Source organism: Trichechus manatus, unplaced genomic scaffold, assembly GCF_000243295.1.
Source record: "Trichechus manatus latirostris isolate Lorelei unplaced genomic scaffold, TriManLat1.0 scaffold00066, whole genome shotgun sequence".
NCBI lineage: Eukaryota > Metazoa > Chordata > Mammalia > Sirenia > Trichechidae > Trichechus > Trichechus manatus.
In genome coordinates, this window is record NW_004444002.1 from 11,161,018 (window position 1) to 11,182,441 (window position 21,424).

Here is a 21,424-nt window from a genome sequence, read left to right on the forward strand (position 1 = left end):
TCATAAGGTTTTCACTTGCTAATTTTTTTCAGAAGTCGTCTGCCAGGTCCTTCTTCCTAGTCTGTCTTAGTCTGGAAGCTCAGCTGAAACCTGTCCACCATGAATAACTCTGCTGGTATTTGAATACTGACGGCACAGCTTCCAGCATCTTAGCAGCATGCAAGCCCCCACAGTATGACAAACTGACATACACATCTCTCTCTCTCTTTCTGTCGCTCTGTCTCTCTCTATATATATATGTATATATATGTACACACACACTGTAAAAAACCAAACCGGTTGTCATCGCATGGACTCTGACTCATGGCAACCCATGTGTGTCAGAGTAGAACTGTGCCTCACAGGGTTTTCAATGACTATGACCTTTTGGAAGTAGATCGTCAGGCCTTTCTTCACCTCTGGGTGAATTTGAACCACTAACATTTTGGTTAGTAGCTGAGCACTTAACCATTTGTGCCACCCGGGGATATATATATCTGCTTCTATTTTTCTAAAGGGGCCCTGGTGGCACAGTGGTTAAGAGCCACGGCGAGCTAGGGCTGCTAACCAAAAGGTCAGCAGTTCAACTCCACTAGAGGACCCTGAGTAAGATATATGGCTTGACCTTGTCATCTGTCACTTCCACTACTTCCGGCCACACTGATCTTTTTTATGTTGTATGTATATGCCCAACACATTTCCGACTTTGGGATTTTATACCAGTGTCTGCCTGTGTTTCTCTTCCCTAAGATCTATATATGGCTAGCTTCTTCTCATTACTTACATCTCAGCTAATCAGATTATCTAGTCACAGACATAGCAATTCTGTTTTATTTTATTCATAGCAGTTATGCTTATATATTTATTGCCCATCTTCCCCCCTAGAATGAAAGCACTATAAGGGCAGAAAAGGAATTGCTGTCTCTAATTCATCATTGTATCTCAACACCTAGAACAGAATATTGCATATTGTAGGTACTCAATAAATACTAGCTGAATTAATTTTTTCCTTAATTAACCACCAAAATTTCATAGTTCTTAAAGAACAAGGTAACAGAATAGAGTTGCAGGATTCACATAGTGACATAGTGTCCATATGTTATGAATCCAAAAGGTACCCCAGAGCTGAGGATAAAAAGATAAACAGGCTCACCATGGTCACACTCTAAGAGAAGCCAATAGTTTTGAACTCTGCCATAATCTCATCCAGCTTCTGAATGTCCATGACTGAGGAGTAGCAGATAGGGAGAAAAGACATGTTAGTGAGGAAGGAATACACATCCCTATATGGAGGGAGGGGTTAATAGAATGATAATCAATCCCAGTTTCCTCATCACAGAAATCTAATAAATAACTTATATTACCCACCCAAAAGGGACTCCCTGCAAAGCCAGGCTCTCCTGAATTTCCAAGAAGATAAACTTAGATTGGTGGCATTAGATTTCCTTTCCTTACAGGTCACATGGCAGGCCCTGTTTAGGAGATTGTAATGAACTAATAGAGAAAAGAGGCAAAGTGGCAGGCAGGCCTGCCCGCCAGATGATGCAGTTGACTGGATAGAGTCCACAATCACAATTCTTTCTAGATTTATCAACCTGTGGAGCTTACTGAAACACTTTCATATTTCCAGTTTTCCAACTCCTGGTATCCCCTTCTCCATCCTACCACCCTTTCAAATTACCATGTGCTAAGTACAAAGACTGTTGTACAGTCATCTGATTAGATCAAGTTCCACAGCCAGGAAAATAATTTCTTTGCATTTTATAGATAAGAAATCAGATATCCATATTAGGAAAGTAATACATTCAAAGTCACACGGAAATCAGATTTTGAGCCAGATTTTGGACACAAAGATCTTGTTTCCCAGCAAAAAAGATTTTTCCCTCTGAGCACCTGGCGACTATCCCAGAAGACCCTTCTCACATTGGTTCTGAGATAATTCAACAAAGACTTAAGGATTGCTAAAATGCTGGGTCACTGTGACCCTCACTCTGTACTTCACTGATCATTTCCAACTTTCTGGACACTTTATCCAAGTAACTGAAAACTAGGAAGTCCCCACCACCACCACCACCTCCACCAACCTCCAAATCTCATCAGGGAAGAAGTACCCTGTGTACTTGTTCCCTTGGCACTTCGAGTGGCAAAATTTTATCTTTTCCTAGGCCAGTTAAGAGTTTGCTAGCACCTTGTTCCCCTGCCAGCTATGTCTCCAAGGACAGTGTGCTCCCTAAGACCTACAGGACAAAAAATATTACCTAATATAGACCACTCTATCCACATCACAGTTTAAAAATCTCAAGATTAGTACTGAGGATTGAAGCATTGACTAGAAAAGAGCCCTGATGATCTGATTATGAAGCAATTATGGGTGTGGGAACTGTCACCTTTCCAAAATAAGTCCCCAAGGCAGCCTTTTCTGATGAAACCCACCCACATCTACTTGTTGTTCAACTTTTTGTGTTCTATTGTTTGCCCTTGTTCACTTGTTGCTTTGAAAACACCACTTGGGGATGCCAGTTATCAATGTGCATGTGTGTGCTCTCCCTAATTAGTGTGTTTGTTCCAAATAGCTGCTTCTGTGTATGGTCTTACTTATCTCTGCTTTATGTGTTCTAAAATTCACTTTCCTCCATCTGTTTTCACTGATACAATAATCTGTAGTTGTGGGGGAACAGAAGAGCCAAGAGTTGGCAAAATATGGCTCATGTACCAAATATAGTATGCTCAATAGTAAAATGTGGCACCATCTGCTCTGTTTCTCTGCAAAATTGGGAGCTAAGTACTTTAACAGTGATGTCCAAATATCTCCTTCCTGACCACATTTTAATGAGCCCCCTATGTCCCAGTATATCCTTTACATAGCTGCCAGCCAATTGATTAAAGCTAATCATTAAGGAGTGACCTGAGTATGAAGGAAAATATGACCCCTCTCAAGTACATCTACATGTGGGACTCTTCTAATAGAGAATGGTAAGCAGTGGCCTTGATAGCTGTGATTGGATGGAGTAGGGGTGCTATAGGTAATCGGGCTCTTGTTCTCACAATCTTTCCAATGTTTCCCTTTTTTTGTTTTTTGCTGTTAAAGATGCTTTCTGGGGGAGAAAAAGGACGAAAGTCAAACAAGGAGATTCACTGGACCCTTGAGCCTCTCTGCGAACCGAGAGTTGGGGGTAGGAGGAAATCTATGGGTTGCTTTTCCCACTTAATTTCCTCTTCCTTAATCCTGAAGAAGAGCTTTTATCCCACCTCCTTCCCATATTAATGAAGTAATGAATAAATGGAAAGTCTGGCATCTCACCTCAGAGAGATTGCCAATAAGGGTATAAGCAGAGATTGGCTCCAATTAAGCTGAAAAGCTGATAACTATGTCTAATGTTCTTCATCAATTTTTATTGACTATGTTTAAGTCTTTTAACGTCCCTTATGTTTTCCCCGTCTCAAACAGGAGCCCACCTCCACCATCACCCCCAGATGACCTCTCTTAGCTAATACACCCTTCTTAATAAGCCCACTACCCACACACAAAACATAGGTGGAACCGATTAGGCGGAATGTAATTTTATTGTCACGAGCTCTGTCTAAGCTAGAAATTGAGAAACTTCATGAATTATACATCCAAACACATACACAAAACTCACTGTATTAGTTGAAAAGAAATTGTACAATTTCTACTACCCACCTTTTAGTCATATACCATCACATTTCCACCACAACATGCATAAATGTACCCAATTAGAAATCATAGAATTGTCAAATGTCAGAATGGGAAGGGAGTGTAGAGATAATTTAATCTAACCACCTCATTTTACAGAGGAAGAAACTAACACTCAAAGAGAGGACTTTCCAAAGGTCACTCAGGTAGCTGAGAATAAACATGAGACTAAAACTGTGGCCATGGTCATGGTCCTCTGTGTCAAAAACAAAAAAAACTAAAAAACACCACATATATTCAACCAAGAATTTGAGTGTATATGGATCTATACTCCAAATGGAGAAGTACCAATCTTTTCAAAGTAAAAATGACCGCATTTATCATGTCTGAACATCCCTGCTCTTTCCTGAACTACTTTACTGTTTGTTATCAATTCCCAAGATGCTTCTCTTCCCCTGCTTCTGAAGAGCCCCCAAGAATGAGCAATTACTAAATGAATTTCCTACAACATATGCAAAGGCAAAATATTGAAGTTCTCAAGGATTTCATTTTACTTGGTTCCATAATCCACACCCCTGGAAGCAGCAGTCAAGAAATCAAATGATGTATTGTAATGGGCAAATCTGCTGTAAAAGATCTCTTTAAAGTGTTCAAAAGCAAAGAAGGCACTTTGAGGACTGGGGTGTGCCTGACCCAAGCCATGGTATTTTCAATCGCCTCATATGCATGAGAAAGCTGGACAATGAATAAGGAAGACAGAAGAAGAATTGATGCCTTTGAATCGTGGTGTTGGGGAAGAATATTGAATATACCATGAACCGTCAGAATAACGAACAAATCTGTCTTGGAAGAAGTACAGCCAGAATATGCTCCTTAGAAGCGATGATAGTGAGACTTCGTCTCACATGCTTTGGACATTTTATCAGAAGGGACCAGTCCCTGGAGAAGTACATCATGCTTGGTAAAGTAAAGGGTCGGTGAAAAAGAGGAAGACCCTCAACACGATGGATTGACACAGTGGCTGCAATAATGGGCTCAAGCATAACAATGATTGCGAGGATGGCGCAGGACCGGGCAGTGTTTTGTTCTGTTGTACTTAGGGTCGCTATGAGTTGGAACCGACTAGATAGCACTTAACAACAACAACGTGCAAAGGCAGTCACTCAGAGAAAAGGGCAGTGTCAGTGTCCTCTGTTTCCAAGTATGCCCCTTTAAAAAAAAATCAGATGTTACCATGCTGGATATCAATTGCCTATTGCCTAAAGATTTACAAATTTCCTCAAGAAAATCCAAGGCCACTGAAGAAATGGAAAATCCAATGAAAGTTGTGTTGTGATTTACCAAAGTGAAAAGAACACAAAGGAGACATGAAGAAACTCCATTTTTCTACTGGCCTGAGGACTCATGCTCTTGGGTCTATGAGAGGCAGGTATGACTCCTCGTCCCTCAGCCTTAATACGAAGCCATTTCTCTAGTGCTTTGGAATGTCACCAGGCACCCAAACATGCTCTATGGTCACTAGAAATAGGGAGTCAGGTTCCTAGGGTGCCTCAGAACAGAAAAGTTGATCCACAAAGGAAAAAAAGCAATTATTTTATAGCCATTTTTCTTTCTCCTTCTGGTACCTGTCAGTCTGCACTGAACTCTGAATTTTCCGCAGCACAAAATCGTACTTCCTGTTTCTCTTAGACACTGCTAAGACGGTACACACAAAGCCTTCACAATCATACCCAACCTACGTTGCTAGTTTCACCTTTTACCACTCTTTCCTGTGCTACAGCCATACTGGATAACTCTAAGTTCCTGCACACATTGTATACTTTTGGACCTAAAACGTATGCCCTTATATTTTTATAAATGCTGTTTTGATTTACTAGCATGCCCTCATACCCCCCCTTTTCATCCTTTAAGACTCAGTTCAAAAGCCACCTCTTTAAAGTTTTCCATGATCCCTACTACTTCCCCAAATTACTTGTTTATCTTGAAGTTCCTAATATTTTATATATATTCTTATATTAAATCAATCATTCACAAATTATTTATTTTGAGCATCAACTATTTGTCAGGCACTGTGCTAAGCATTGGGGATACAGCAGAAGGTAGACATGGTTCCTGTCATCATAAAATTTATAGAGTAATAACCAAAACCCCTTGCTGTCAAGTCGATTCAAACTCATAGAAAGATAAATAGTTGCAATAAATATTTTTGATAGGAGAAATATAGGTGGCTATGGAAGGTCACTACAAGGGATCTAACCTAGCCCCGAGAGGTCAGAGAAGGTCTACCTGAAGAAGGGGCATTTGAATTGAAACCTAAAGTAGGAACCTGAGTTAGCCAGATGAGGAGCGTAGTTCTTTCCAGATATGGAGTATAAATATGCAAAAACAATGAGGCAGGAAGGTATTCAGAGCTTTCAAGGAACTGAGAAAAGGGGAGAGTAGCACAGCATGAAAATTCAGAAGAAGGTCAGGAATTGTAATTGATAATTCTAGACCTTAAACTAACAGGAACAGGAAGCCACTAAAAAGTGTTAGCCTGGACATTATTCAAGGGAACAGAAGTAGATGCAGAGAGATGATGATGTCGTGTACTAGGGTGATGGAGAGAAGCGGATACATTTGAGAAACATTTAGGATGGAGAATCCACAGGACTTAAATAACTGAATCTTCAGAAAAATAGAAGGAATGTGTCAAAGTGACAAAAATTGATAGTGCTGAAGTGTTGCCACAAGTCAGAGTTGATTCAAAGACAATGTTTCTTTTTTTTAAGGTTTTTAAAATACTGAGAGGTGCTTATGAGATATACACCACCACCAATCTGTCATTTTGTCACACTGTAATGGCTTGTGTGTTGCTATGATGTTGAAAGCTATGCCACCAGTATTTCAAATACTAGCAGGGTCACCCATGGTGGACAGGTTTCAGCAGAGCTTCCAGACTAAGACAGACTAAGAAGAAAGTCCTGGTCATCTACTTTCAAAAATTAGCCAATGAAAACCTTATGGATCACAACAAAATATTGTCCAATATAGTGCTGGAGGATGAGTCCCCTAGGTTAGAAGGCACTACACAATAGTCACAACAGTGGACTCATAGCAACGACCATAAAGATGACACAGGACTGGCCAAAGTTTTGTTCTGCTATACATAAGAGTCAGAGCTGACTTGACTGCAACTAACAGCAACAACGACAATGAGATATACAAGTGGAGATATGAAATATAAGTTAGGTGTATGGTTCTGGAGCTCAGAAGACAGACGTAAACTAGAGATAGAAACTGCGAATCATCAGCATAAAAAAGGTAATTGAAGCCATAAAAGTGGATAATCTTGTTCTATGGAGAGAGTAGAGTGGGCAAATTAAAGCTCTGTGGCACCACTACCAACATTCAAAAGTTATATAGAGGATCCATGGAAGGAGACAAAGAAAGAATGGTCAGAGAGATGGAAAGGAAACCAAGGGAGTGAGCGTTCTCAAAACCCATGTAAAGAGAGTACATTAAGAAGGAGGGGTGATCAACTGCGGTGAATGCTGTTGAGTTGCCAAGAAGGGTGGATTTAGCAACATGGATGTTATTACGACCTTATCGAGAGCTATTTCAATGTAGTCATGCGGGGCAGGAGACAGATTGGAGTGGGTTGAGGTGAAGAAATGGAGACAGAAATGTAGGTAATTCAAGATATTTGTCTTTAATGGTAGGGGGGAGATTGTTCAGTAACAAGGAATTTTGTTTGTCTGTTTGTTTGCATTTGGGAAAAACTAGAACATATTTAAAAGCCAAAGGAAGAACCCATTAGAAAAGAATAGGTTGAAGATAGTAGGAAAGCAAGAAGTTAACTGTTGCTATAGCTCTCCCGAGAAGGCAAAAGGGCATGGGATCCAGAATACAGGTGGAGGGATTGGCCTTTAGTAGAAGGAACGATGTCTCTCTACGGTAACATGAAGTAAGAAGAGGGTTGCTGAGATGGACATTTAAAAGATTTGGAGGTAGAGTTTCTCTGTTGAGTAGGTGGTGAGGACTTTTGCTGAGATTGCCGGGAGGAAGAGTGATAGGAAGGAAATTTGAGAAAATAATTTTTGATCAAGTTCTCAGCATGTCTTTTTTTTCCGCCTGGATCTTCCCCACAATTACTGAGAGAGAGTTTAATAAGTGGTTAAGAACATGGGATCTAGAGCAAGAGTGCCTGGTTAAGAGCCTTGGCTCTACCACCAACTAGTTGTGCTCCCTTGAGCAAATCACGTAACTTTTCTGCCCTCGGTTTTCTCATCTGTAAAAACGGATCATAATTTTACCTGCTTTATAATGTTATTATGAAAATTAAATGAGTTAATATATATGAATGGCTTAGAATAGTGCCTGACAAATAATAAGCACTCTGTATTGTTTGCATTCATTATTAATGCTCTCCAAAAATCATCTGAGTCTGTTCGTTATTGAATTGCATAGAGATGCAAAAAGCCACTATTAGATATGTAAAAGGGAGAAATTTTTCTACAAAAGTTGATATTTTAGTTTTCTAACTATAGTAAAAACATAACAGAGACATAAAATTTGCTTATACACACGTACACACACACACCAGGAAATTAGTAAATGCCAATATATCCCATTGGGGAGGACCTGGTCCAGAAAGAATGGGATTGAGAGTGGTTTCTAATAAAAAGCCTAGAGGATTGTGTCCTAAGCCCTAGGGTGATCCTATTCTAAATCCAGTAGCAGAGACAATGCAAACAGTTGAGGTATAAAGTCATACTCCAGCCTTCTTTTCTGTCTTTTTCTATATTAGGAAGAGGAATGGTTCATATCTCTGGCTGGAAAAAAAATCACTGAATTTTTTTTAAGAGAAGGAGGTGGAACTGTTTCTCTCTGGAATAGCTTTGGAAATAGCCACAAAACATCTGGGTAAGTTCCATGGGAGGACCCCATCCCAAACACAGAAATATTTGCTCGTTACATTCACTGCAAGAGCATTGTGTCAACTTAGTGACTTGATACAAAGTTTGAAGGACTGAAGATAGACATATGCTTTGTTGTAAAAGATGGTGCCATCTTGGGAAGAGCAGATGAGAACAGACAGTTAAATGGAGCTAGCTAATATGCACCTCGAAGGTCAAATCAGATGTGTGGACTGTCAAACTTTGCTAATTCAATCTGCATTTTAAAAAGCCTAGATTACATGTACATAATAATATGCCACTTTATTATTTTCAGTACGTATGAAATGGCTAAGTGTTGCCTAGCAGAAGTCCCACCAGACCTGATCCTGCCTGATTTGTAATTAACACATTTATTTGTTAGTATGCAAATGAGTACTGCCATAATATTTGGGAAAAAACGTATTGTTAAATAAGTGCAAAGTTCCCCCTGCAATCTTGTTTGACTATTCATTACTGCTGCCAACCTCTTTCTTCACAGAGAATACAAAGTTAAACAGCAAACCGGCAGGAGAAGTACATGAATCTACACAACAGCAGTCCAGTTGTGTTAGACTGGGAAGGTTGTGTGAAGACATGGCAGGGTTTTGAGTAAGTAGCAAGTGTGTAAAATTGATTTCAGAGCAACATAGGTAAGGTGTAAATTGGAATAAAGTTTCTTATTTGTAAGTCCACTGGCTCTCATTTGGACCTATACAGATACTACAAAGTGGCTTTGGAGTCAATGTTCAAAGTCCAACTCCACCACTTACTAGCTCTGTGACTTTGGATGAGCAAGATATTATGTGCCTAGAACATAGGTGATGCTCAAAAAATATTAATTGTTGAAACTCCCCTCTTCATTTACAGGAAGACATCATAAGCAGTATAGTGACCATATAGCACAGTGGTTAAGCAAAAGGGCTCTGAAGTCAGACTAACTAAGCTCAGAATCCTGACTCCACTACACTGCCTATGTATTCTTTTGATCAGGTTATTTAACCTCTTTTATCTTTGATTTCCTCATCTACACATTGTGCATATTAATAAGTAGTTGTACTTAACTCGTAGGATTGTGGTGAATATTTGATAAGGTAATCTAGGTAAAACACCTAGTAGAGTGTCTGAAACATTGTAAGCCCTCGATAAACGTTAGTTCTTAAACTGTTACCGTACGCTTTCCTCATTTTGGATAATGCCCAATCAAGTCTACTAAAAATGGTCTTGTTAAGGTCACTAATCATTACCTCCACATTGCTTAATTCAGTGAACATTCTTACATAACTTCTCAGCAGCATTCAATGCAGGTAACCACTTTCTTCTTGTTGAAATGTGAAAACTGAAAATTTCAAGAAGATGTAAGAAAGAGGTTAATTACTTAGAGAACAAAATTTTGGAATGAGTACTGGAAGGAGATTATGGTGTCTTTGTCCCTGGAGCACCTAAAAAGCGAAACCATCAAATAGGTATTGTGGATACTCACCTGCCCAAAGACAGACACTGGTTCAGATGTTCTTTGGAGGTTTCTTATTGCCTTTGGAGTCTGTAATTTTTCTAAATTACTGAATGATAGCAGCTACTGTTCCTGCAGCAATAACTAAAATATAGTCATGGGCATTTTACATATGTCCCTGCAATCCTAATAACAATCCTATAAAGTAGGTATTGTCTGCATTTTAAAGTTGATGAAACAGGCTTAGAAAAGCACAGATAACAAGGCCGTGATGATAGTGAATGGTAAACCAGAATGCCACTCATAAGGTTTTCACTGACTAATTTTTTTAGAAGTAGACTGCCAGGTCTTTCTTCCTTGTTGGTCTTAGTCTTAGTAGACTGTCAGTGAAAAAGAGAAAGACCCTCAACGAGATGGACTGACACAGTGGTTGCAACAATGAGCTAAAACATAGCAATGATTGTGAGAATGGGACAGGACCGGGCAGTGTTTCCTTCTGTGGTACATAGGGTTGCTATGAGTCAGAACCGACTCGACAGCACCTAACGACAACAGCAAACCAGAATATTCATTTTTTTAATTTATTCATTCATTCTTGTATAAATTCAACCAATATTTATTGAGCACCTACTATGTGTCAGGCACTGACCTTAACACTGGTGTACTAGCATTGATCAAAGCAGATAAAATCTCTGCCCTCATGGAGCTTGTATTTTAATAGAAAGAGAATATGACCCGGGACTGTCTGGTTCCAAAGCATGATTCTGTTCTATAATCTAGGATTGTGTCCCCTGACTGGACTTTGTATCATGTTACCATTTTACACTGAAGGTGAGTTTTTCCTTTTTTTAGATACAGCAAAACCATGCACCAAGGTAACCAAACTACTATCTCTGAATTCTTCCTTCTGGGACTCACGGTGGGGTCTGAACAGGAGCAGCTGCTTTTTATGCTATTTCTGTGCATGTATATGGTCACCATGTTGGGAAACTTACTTATTATCCTGGCTATCAGCAGTGACCCTCACCTCCACAGTCCCATGTACTTCTTCCTTGCCAATCTATCCTTTGCTTACATGTGCTTCACAATCACCACAGTCCCCAAAATGTTGGCAGACATCCAAAGCCAGACTCCAGCTATCTCCTTTGCAGGATGCCTTACACAAATGTATTTTTTCATGTTGCTGGTGGACCTGGACAATTTCCTCCTGGCAGCTATGGCATATGACCGATACATTGCTGTCCGTCAACCATTACACAACACTACGTTACTGAGTCCCAAGGGCTGTGCCATCTTGGTAGTGACTCCACCGGTCGTCTCCAATTTTGTCTCAGTACTGCATCTCAGTATGCTAAGCCACTTGACTTTCTGTGACCAGAGAGCAATTCTACACTCCTTCTGTGACCTGGAACCCATTTTAAGACTTGCTTGCTCAGACACCTATGTCAATGACTTATTGATCCTAGTTATTGGTGGAGCAGTCATCTTCATCCCCTTTACCTTCATTCTTGTCTCCTATGCCCTTATTGGCAGCACCATGTTTGGGGATCCATCAGTCAAGGGAAAATGGAAAACATTCTCTACTTGTGGCTCCCATCTCACAGCTGTGTTCCTTTTCTATGGATCCATCATTGGGGTTTACTTTCTCCCCTCTTCTGCCTACTCAGCAGAAAGGAATAAGGTGGCTGCCATCATGTATACAATCGTAACTTCCATGATGAACCCCTTCATCTATAGTCTAAGGAACAGGGACATGAAAGGAGCATTGAGGAAACTGCTTAGCAGGAAAAGCTTTTCCTGGAGAAGGTGAGCTCTGCCATAAGAAATGCCTGGATCAACTTCTTGACTTGGATGAGCACATAGCAGATCACAGCCTCAGGATACTGTGCTCCTTGATTGTTTCCTTCCCATCCATTTCCTAACCACAGTACAGGCCCAAGACTTGAAGAATCAGACTCACCTCCCCGTAAAAAGAATAATAATAATAACATTAACAAAAAACACTCCTTTATTCCATAGTCCTTCACCACTTACAGTTTTCCCTAAATAAGGTCAAACCTGTTGCCATCAAGTCGATTCCAACTCATAGTGACCCCATGAGACAGAATAAACTGCCCCATAGGGTTTCCAAGGCTGTAATCTTTACGGATGCAGACTACCACATCTTTCTCCCACAGAGCAGCTGGTGGGTTCGAAGCTTTCAGTTAGCAGCCTAGGGCTTAACCACTGTGCCACCAGGGCTCTCTTCACATTGTATAAACCAAAACCCATTACCATGGAGTTGATTCCGACTCACAGTGACCCTCTAGGACAGAGTAGAGCTGCCCCATAGAATTTCCAAGGAGCAGCTGGTGGATTTGAACTGCCGACCTTTTTGTTAGCAGCCGAGCTCTTAACAACTGTAACACCAGGGCTCCTCACATTGTATAGCCAGCGCTTAATAATTGTTCTCTAATTTTTGGTTTGTCTCCCTTCTTACTCTGTCAAACCCCACATGTGAGATAATAGATACTGTAGGAAGGAAGGAGGGAAGGAAGGAAGCAAGGAAGGAAGGAAGAATCGATGATGATAGCTCAGAACACATTATAGATAATACCATGTTAAAGTTCACGAACAACTTCAAAACATTAATGAGCCTCAAAATAACTCTTTGAGGTAAATACTATACCATTCCCATGTACTAAATTGTACAAGAAAAAAAAAACTAGGGGACCTCATACCATCAAGAAAGCAGTGCTGGGAGCAGAGCACGTCCTTTGGACTGGGGTCCCTGCGCCGAGAAGCTCCTAGTCCAGGGGAACACTGATGAGAAGGCCGACAGAGAGAGAAAGACTTCCTCTGGAGCTGATGCCCTGAATTTGGACTTTTAGCCTACTTTGACTGTGAGGAAATAAACTTCTCTTCGTTAAAACCATCCACTTGTGGTATTTCTGTTGTACCAGCACTAGATGACTAAGACAGAATTTCGTAGCGAGAGGGTGGGGTGCTTCTCTAACAGATACCTAAAATGTGGAAGCGGTTTTAAAACTGTGAATGGATAGACGTGCGGCAGTGACAGAGGACCAGCAGCAGCAAAGAACCTACAGCAGCAGAGAAGCAGCAGCAGCAGAGAACCAACAGCAGCAGAACCAGGAGACCGGTGAAAGACGGCGCTGGAGCCAACCCACGGAGCGAGAGAGCTGAGTGTCTGTGCATGAGGCTTCCTTGCGGAGTGGGGTACCTCCGGGCACTTACCGGTGGAGCTACTGAGCTTTGGAACACTTGCCCCAGCAGGGCAGATGCGGGCGTGAGGCCCGAGGGCTGAGAGGCCATACGAAGCAGAAGCTGAAGAGACAAGGGACACAAGAAGCCAAGCTGCTTCAGCCTCAAAAGGTTTAAGCCGTTTTTTCCATTCCAAACCTCGCAAGGATTCTAAGAAGACGAAGACGAGCATATCCATATACAACAATGGGCACTTACTGAAGGCTGCCTTAAAGTTACATTGTTAGAATGTAGCAGGTTACTCATTTTTGGATCCTATGACAGAGAAGCAAATATTCACTGCACACTTGAGTTAAGCAGTGGTGTTTGGGAAGAAAAACAAAGAAATTCCATTAAGATGGCAGGACTAGGACAAATGTTTTTGGAGGTTTAAACACAAACGGAGAGTTCCTGAGTGGCGCAAACGGTTAAGCACTCCACTACGAGCCAAAAGGTTGAATTAGTAAAGGGGAATTTACAAAGTGTTGGACTTACACTTCGTCTTGTCCAGTCAACTGATGGGTATGCTGGGCATGTCATAATTGAAACTGTGGCCCCAAACTCACCTGCTGCAATTGCAGATCTTCAGCGGGGAGATAGACTGATTGCTTTTGGAGGTGTGAAGATCACATCCACACTCCAAGTGCTGAAGCTTATCAAACAGGCTGGTGACCGAGTCCTGGTGTATTATGAAAGGCCTGTTGGCCAGAGTAGTCAAGGTGTGGTGCTGCAAGATAATTTTGGACAGTTGGAGGAAAACTTTCTCTCAAGTTCAGGCCAACCAAATTATGAAGAGGAAGCAGCTGGGTTGGCAGTGGATGCTGAAAATAGAGACCTGGATTCTGAATTTGAAGACTTGGCAAGTGATGTCAGAGCACCAAATGAGTTCCAAGATGACGCACAATCACTGAGTCACGGTCCTAAATGTACTCCAACAGCACTTCCTGTTAAACCCCTTGGAACTATATTACCAGTTTTAAACCATAAATTAGTTGTAGGAAGTCACCCACCACTACCAAAACTTCCATCCAAAGAAGGAAATAAACCCATAGCCCTAAAAACTTCTGAGACAACAGACCCAGCACAGGTGTCAAAACCCACCCAAGGATCTACTTTCAAACCCCCTGTGCCACCACGACCCCAAGTGAAACTTCCTTTGCCTTCTGTTAATGCCCCAAATCAGGTAGAACCAGATGCTCTTGTTGAAAAGCCAGAGAAGGTGCTGCCTCTTCTTCCTGCAGATAAAGCGGCTGAGAAGCAAGCAAAAAATGTGGATCACATAGAAGATGCAAGTGCATCCGTCTTAGTTATCTAGTGCTGCCATAACAGAAATACCACAAGTGGATGGTTTTAACGAAGAGAAGTTTATTTCCTCACAAAGTAGGCTAAAACTCCAAATTCCGGGTGTCAGCTCCAGGGGAAGGCTTTTTCTCGCTGTCGGCCTTCTCATCAATGTTCCCCCGGACTAGGAGCTTCTCGGCGCAGGGACCCCAGTTCCAACGACGCGCTCTGCTCCTGGCACTGCTTTCTTGATGGTATGAGGTCCCCCTGTCTCACTGCTCACTTCTGTCTTTTATATCTCAAGAGATTGCCTCAGGACACAATCCAGTCTTGTAGATCATGTCCTGCCTTACTAACACAACTGCCACCCACCCTCCCGCATTAACATCATAGAGGCAGGTTTACAACATACAGGAAAATCACACAGTACCAGGAATCATGGCCTAGCCAAATTGATACACACATTTTTGGGGGGACGTAATTCAAACCGTGACAACATCTAAGCAGTTTTTAGTAAAGCAAGAAGTGGCTAAGGATTTTACTTCAGAAAGTCCCTGCCCTACTAAGGACAATTCAGATGACCCTCAAACGTGGGAATCATCAGAAATTCCTTATCGTAATAAGCTAGGAAAATGGACAAGAACCAGAGCAACCTGTGTCTTTGACATAGAAACCTGCCACAGGTACTTAAATGTTGCACTGTGGTGCAGGGATCCTTTCAAGTTGGGGGGCCTCATCTGTTTGGGGCATGTTAGTTTAAAACTTGAAGAGGTGGCTTTGGGATGCTTAGCTACATCAAATATGGAATACCTTTCAAAATTCAGATTGGAAGCCCCGTCACCTATGGCAATGGTCACTAGAACTGCCCTATGCAATCTGAGTATACAGAAGGGATTCAATGACAAATTTTGCTTTGGTGACATTACTATTCACTTCAAGTATTTGAAAGAAGGAGAACCAGACCACCATATAGTTACTAACTTAGAGAAAGAAAAAGAACTTCATTTGGTGGAAGAGGTTTCTGTCCTACCTAAAGAGGAGCATTTTGTTGGACAGGTGGGTTTAACAGAAAATAAACATAGTTTCCAGGATACTCAGTCCCAGAACCCAACTTGGTGTGATTACTGTAAGAAAAAAGTTTGGACTAAGGCTGCTTCCCAGTGATTGTTTTGTGCTTATGTTTGCGGTAAAAAAATGTCAGGAAAAGTGTCTAGCCGAGACTCCTCTTTGTGGAGCAGCTGATAAGTGAATGGACCGAACCCTGAAAAACCTCCGGCTGGAAGGACAGGAAACCCTCTTAGGCTTGCCTTCTCGAGTTGATGCCTATGCTAGCAAGTCAGTCAATAAAACAACAGGTTTGACAAGGCACATTATCAACACTAGCTCTCGTTTGTTAAATTTGCGTCAAGTCTCTAAAACTCGCCTTGCTGAACCAGGAACTGACCTAGTAGAACCTTCACCAAAACACACACCCAACACGTCAGACAATGAAGGCAGTGACACAGAGGTGTGTGGTCCAAACAGTCCTTCTAAACGGGGAAACAACACAGGAACAAAGTTAGTAAGAAAGAAGGGTGGTGTGGATGACAGTGTCTTCATTGCAGTTAAAGAAATTGGTCGTGATCTGTGTAGGGGCTTGCCTACTGAGGAAAGAATCCAGAAATTAGAGTTTATGTTGGATAAACTACAAAATGAAATTGATCAGGAGTTGGAACATAATAATTCCCTTGTTAGAGAAGAGAAAGAGACAAATGATACAAGGAAAAAATCACTTCTTTCTGCTGCTTTGGCTAAATCAGGTGAAAGACTGCAAGCTCTAACACTTCTTAGGATCCACTACAGAGCAGGCATTGACAATATCGAATCTCTAGAAAGTCTTTGTCTTTAGACCAGCACTCTAAAAAAGTAATCAAGTACACAGATGATACAGAAGAAGACCTTGACAATGAAATAACCCAACTAATAGACTCTCAGCCATTCAGCAGCATGTCAGACGACTTGTTTGGCCCATCTGAATCTGTGTAACAGGCAGTTTGTTTAAGCTTTGAAGTGATTGGGGAAAAGTTGAATCTAAAATACCACAGATACAACCACGTTTAAACTCTCTTCTGATGTACTTTGACCTGCTTCTCCAGTTATTTGCTTGTGTAAGAATAAGAATGAAAGAGGTTTTCTGGCAAAAACATGACCAGCTCACTAAACTGATTGTTTCAGAATGCATTTATAGCTATGCTTTTTGGGTTTCTACTGGGAATTTATTTTTACTAATTTATTTTTAACTTTTTTCTAACTATGTAAGCTAACATTTCATGTTTATGTATGTGTGGTGTCTCATTGTGTTATTTTCTTTCCTCTTAGTTTTTGAATTAGTGTTAACTAGGATACAGGCATTCCCCGGCTTAAAAACATCCAGTTTACATGCAACCCGTGGTTATGAACCAACCCTGTAAAGCCCATTATATTAAAAATTCGAGGTACCTACAATGGTTCATAATAACAAATGGGTGCTACTTTGCAACGCACATCAAAACATTATTATTATTACTGTGTTACAATGTTAAAGATATTTTAGTGTATCCAGAAGTGTTTCTTTAATGTTTTTTATGCATAGAAAGGTACACTATATACGATATACTAAGACAAACATTTGACTAAGTGACGTTAGATACGAAGGGTACCTAACTGTTCCCACTTACATACAAATTCGACTTAGAGACAGACTTAGGAAAGGAAATCGTTCGTAATCCGGGAACTGCCTGTACTGTCCAGATTCTTGAAATAGTTTCACTTCCATCACAGTTCTAACTACAGATTTGCTGCATGCCCAGATTGACAACAGCAATCACTGAGCGAACAGGTGTTGAATTTTTCTTTTGTGTTGTTACAAAGTTTGTCATCCTTACTTCCTTGGGACTTTTGTTACTTTGGGTTTTTTGGGTGCTTTTTGTTTTGTTTTTGCCAAATGTAATATGAAAGCAGATATTGCAGCTTTAGTCTGTTATGCTGATTTAGTAAAAAAAAATTACATATGCTGCTTGCTTTCTATGCTTCTGTGAAATTTTTTTCTAAAGCTTTTGTGCAGTTGAAGTATAGTAAGAATATAATGGTTCACTGGAAGAGCTTGCATTGAAAAACAAAACGTAATGGGTAATAATGGATAATAAATATAGAACGCAGTTGGTCAAGAATTTTCTAGAGAGGATACCAAGATTTAATTACTGAAAAACAATAAACAGTAGGATTTTGAGACATAATCTTTCCAAAAGTTGATGTTTTCTTTCAAATAGAAGTTCTAAACATTTTTTTTATTTTTCATCTTCAGTTCTCCCATAGGAAATAAAGCATGTACCAGGATAAAAAAAAAAAAAAAAAGAACTAAAGCAGAAGCAATCATTTCACTTACCCTACAGATGATCCCCACCAAAGATCAAGTTCTTCTGCATTTAAGGCCTTATACCACGTGGACTCACATTTTCAGGAGTGTGAGCATCACTTACTGCCCCACTATCCTCGACACACTCTCCATTCTAGCTATAGCAAACATTTTGTCATTCTTTGAGCATTCTACGGATTTGCGTGACTCTTGTTTTTGTACGCGTTGCACCCTCTTCCTGGAATATCTTTCCACTCATTGTCTTCCTACAGGCACTGGACACTTTCTTTAAGGCTTCATCTCAAGTATTACATCCTCTGTGAATTCTTTCATAATTCTCACATTTATCGAGTTAAAATTATTCCCTTCTCTCCTCTGGGCTCTGAGAGCACTTTATTCTGCTATTATATCACTTACCACAATGAATTGTAATTATCAGGATATGTGTTGATCGTATTCAACATGCACTGAGCTTTCTAAGGATCAGGGACGGTGTTTTATTAATCTTTGTATTCCTAGCCTTGAGTTAATTGAATAAAGAAGTTTCCATCTTTCAGAACAGAAAGATTTAGTTTATTATCTTCCGATTTGTTGAGTATCCTAGATGAATCAATTAATCTCTCTGGGCTTTAGTGTCCCAAGTGATACAATCCATGAAACAGTTATACTAACTTCCACATCCTAGATAACCTGTCCCCCGCACCCTGACCATATGGGACATGTTTGAGATTAAAATGTTCTGAGACAGAAGGCTTGGAAGTTCTGTACCACATAGGTACCTAGAGTCCAAAATAAATCAAGAGAGAAATAAAGAAACGGAGTATTAAATATACACAAAAATATGGGGGCTTGAGGTTTAGAAGAGTTTTCATGTGAGTATGGAAATTAGGATGATTCCTGGGCCCTTTTATGATACATCTGTGTAATAGCCTAGAGTATGATCACAGAGGAAACTTTAGGCTTTTCATGCAGCTGGTACCGCCAGAAATTAGCCCACCAAGTTCTACTGTCTGGGTTGAATGAATCGGGCTGTCTGTTTTATAGCACCTTCCAGGGCTGGGTTTGTGGTTTTGTGGTTACACAGGCATCACGATAGTCTAGTCAGTGCTACTCAAAGTGTGATTTACAGATCTATGCCAATCACTAGACTGTTTGTTACTGCTCAGCAGCAAGATTGTGGTGAGATAAGTTCAGAAATTGAAAGTGAGCTTTTAGAAACGTAGAGCAAATTCTCACTGCCATGATATCTTTTTATTTTATTTTGCAAAGTATCAGTCTATAAAAATTTGAAAATTAAAAAAAGTCCTTTAACACAGATTGTTTGAGAAGCACTGGAGACCAAGTTTTTTAAATTCTTTTTTTTTTTAAGCAGAGGGACAGCTACTACTTTCTTCTTCTTCCTCCTCCTCCTCCTCTTCCTCTTCTTCTACTTCTACTTCTTCTAGATAAAATCTTAAGCAGGAATCTGTATAATAAAAACCTTCTTAGTCAATGTAATCAGGATCTGATATTGGGTTGTGTTATGGATTAAATGGTGTCTCCCAAAAAGATATGTTGATGTTATAACCCCCGGTACCTGTGAACATGACCTTGTTTGGAAATAGGGTCTTTGAAGATGTTATCAGTTAACAGGAGGTTATACTGGAATAGGGTGGGTCCTAATCCAATCTGAGTGGTACTCTTACCAACAAGAAGAAGAGACACAGAGACAGACAGATGAAAAACAGCCATGTGAATGAAGATGGAGGCAAAGATTGGAGTTATGTTGCCAAAAGTCAAGGAAAATCTGGGACTACCAGAAGCCAAGAGAGACTTCAGAAGATATATGACCCAGCTGACACATTAACTTGCACTGCTAGCCTCCAGAACTGTGAGATAATAAATATTTGTTCTTATAAGCCACCTAATTTGTGGTACTTTGTTACAGCAACCCTAGAAAAGTAAAACAGTTAATTATATTTAAAAGTCATTTAAAGCAAAGAGTCACTAAACACACATATATCTATAATGCTTTATTATTTGGAATACTTTATTTTGACTTGCCACATGTAAAGATATATTCTATAGCTAATCTTTGAAGTAGGGTCCAGACTCTTTCTTTGACTTTGAGGCCATTGATTGAGTTATGTGTAGTCATTCTTGCATAAACCTCACCCATAATGCATCAGTTTCTTTAAAGTGAAGTGAGAACTTAGATACTTATAAAGCAAGCTGAGTGTATAATCCACCTTGGATAGAATTCCATTTTCCCTCAATCTTTTACACTTAATTCAGCAACAAGAGTTTTAGTGACTTACCTTTGTTGAGTCTTTTCAATGCATTCAGCTTAGATTTTGTGGAAACAGCAACTTTCTTTTGCCTTCATAGTGTATTCGTTTCTATAATTTAAAACTAAATTAAATTATAATTGCAATCACAAGTGAAACTAACACAAATAAATTTTGGGACTGGGATCAAAAAAGATGGTCCCAGACAGCAGGAGAAAAATTGTAGAACAAAAAAATCATATTCACAAAAAAGACCAGGCTTACTGGTCTGACAAAGACTGGAGGAACCCCCGAGATTATGACCCTAAGACACTCTTCTGAACTGGAACTGAAGCTATTCCTGGAGACCGCCTTTCAGCCAAACCATAGACAGGCCCATAAAATAAACAATAACACCCGTGCTCCTTAGAACAATCAATTATACTAGATCAGAAGGGTAAAAAGCAAAGATGAAAAAGCAGGAAAGAGTAGAAAATCAGGATGAAAGGAAACGGGAACCTAGGATGGAAATGGAGAGAGTGCTGACACATTGTGGGGAATGAAAGCAATGTCATGAAACACTTTATGTACAAACTATTGAATGGGAAATGAATTTGCTCTGTAAACTTTCACCTAATGCACAACAAAAAATAAAATGCCAAAAAAAAATTTGGGAAAAACATAATTAGCTCTTGGTAAGGTGACAACACAATTAGCAGGACAGGATCATAACTGTGTGGACATACTCAAATGTAGCCTACTAGCTATAAACATTCTTTTGGGCATGGCCATTAACCAGAATGTTTTGCACAGGGAATAAAGAGCATCTTTAATCTGGAGAGTTGTTTACATCAAGGTCAGCTAATAGAGGGGTGCACATTAAAAAAATAGAAGCAGAGTTGCTCTGATTAAAGCTGAGGGAACCTGGGGTCCTTCTCTCTCAGTTTACCCATCACCTTATCATGGCTCATATATAGAAATACAGTCTCTAAGAGAAAGAAAGAATTTATACTAGCAACTTGCTACAGGTTGTCCATGTCCCGAGGAGTATCTCCTCTCCTTCCTTGCTCCTTGTAAACTATCCAAAATTCTTGTTGCAGAATAAACATGTATAATTTCTCCCACCTCATAAACACACTCACCAAGTTGGTGAGCAGCAAGCAAAAAAAAAAAAAAGGGTGGGGGCGTAATACAAGAAAGTAATGGGATGGGACTGTTGCTACACCCCAAAAAAAGAGATTTCAGGGTCCAGGTCATATCTTAAGGCTAGGAGAAGGCCAG

The 21,424-nt window shown here is 40.2% G+C and overlaps 1 protein-coding gene across 1 annotated transcript; it reads left to right on the forward strand.

Annotated features, from left to right (window-relative positions):
• Positions 1–10,868: 10,868 nt before the first annotated feature.
• On the forward strand, positions 10,869–17,541 carry LOC101342763 (PDZ domain-containing protein 8-like). The gene is given in 6 exon segments (XM_012556472.2): positions 10,869–11,809; positions 13,376–13,604; positions 13,698–14,539; positions 15,022–15,712; positions 15,714–16,397; positions 16,400–17,541. Coding segments are annotated over 6 exon segments (3,537 nt in total). The 3' UTR covers positions 16,550–17,541.
• The last annotated feature ends 3,883 nt before the right edge of the window (positions 17,542–21,424 follow it).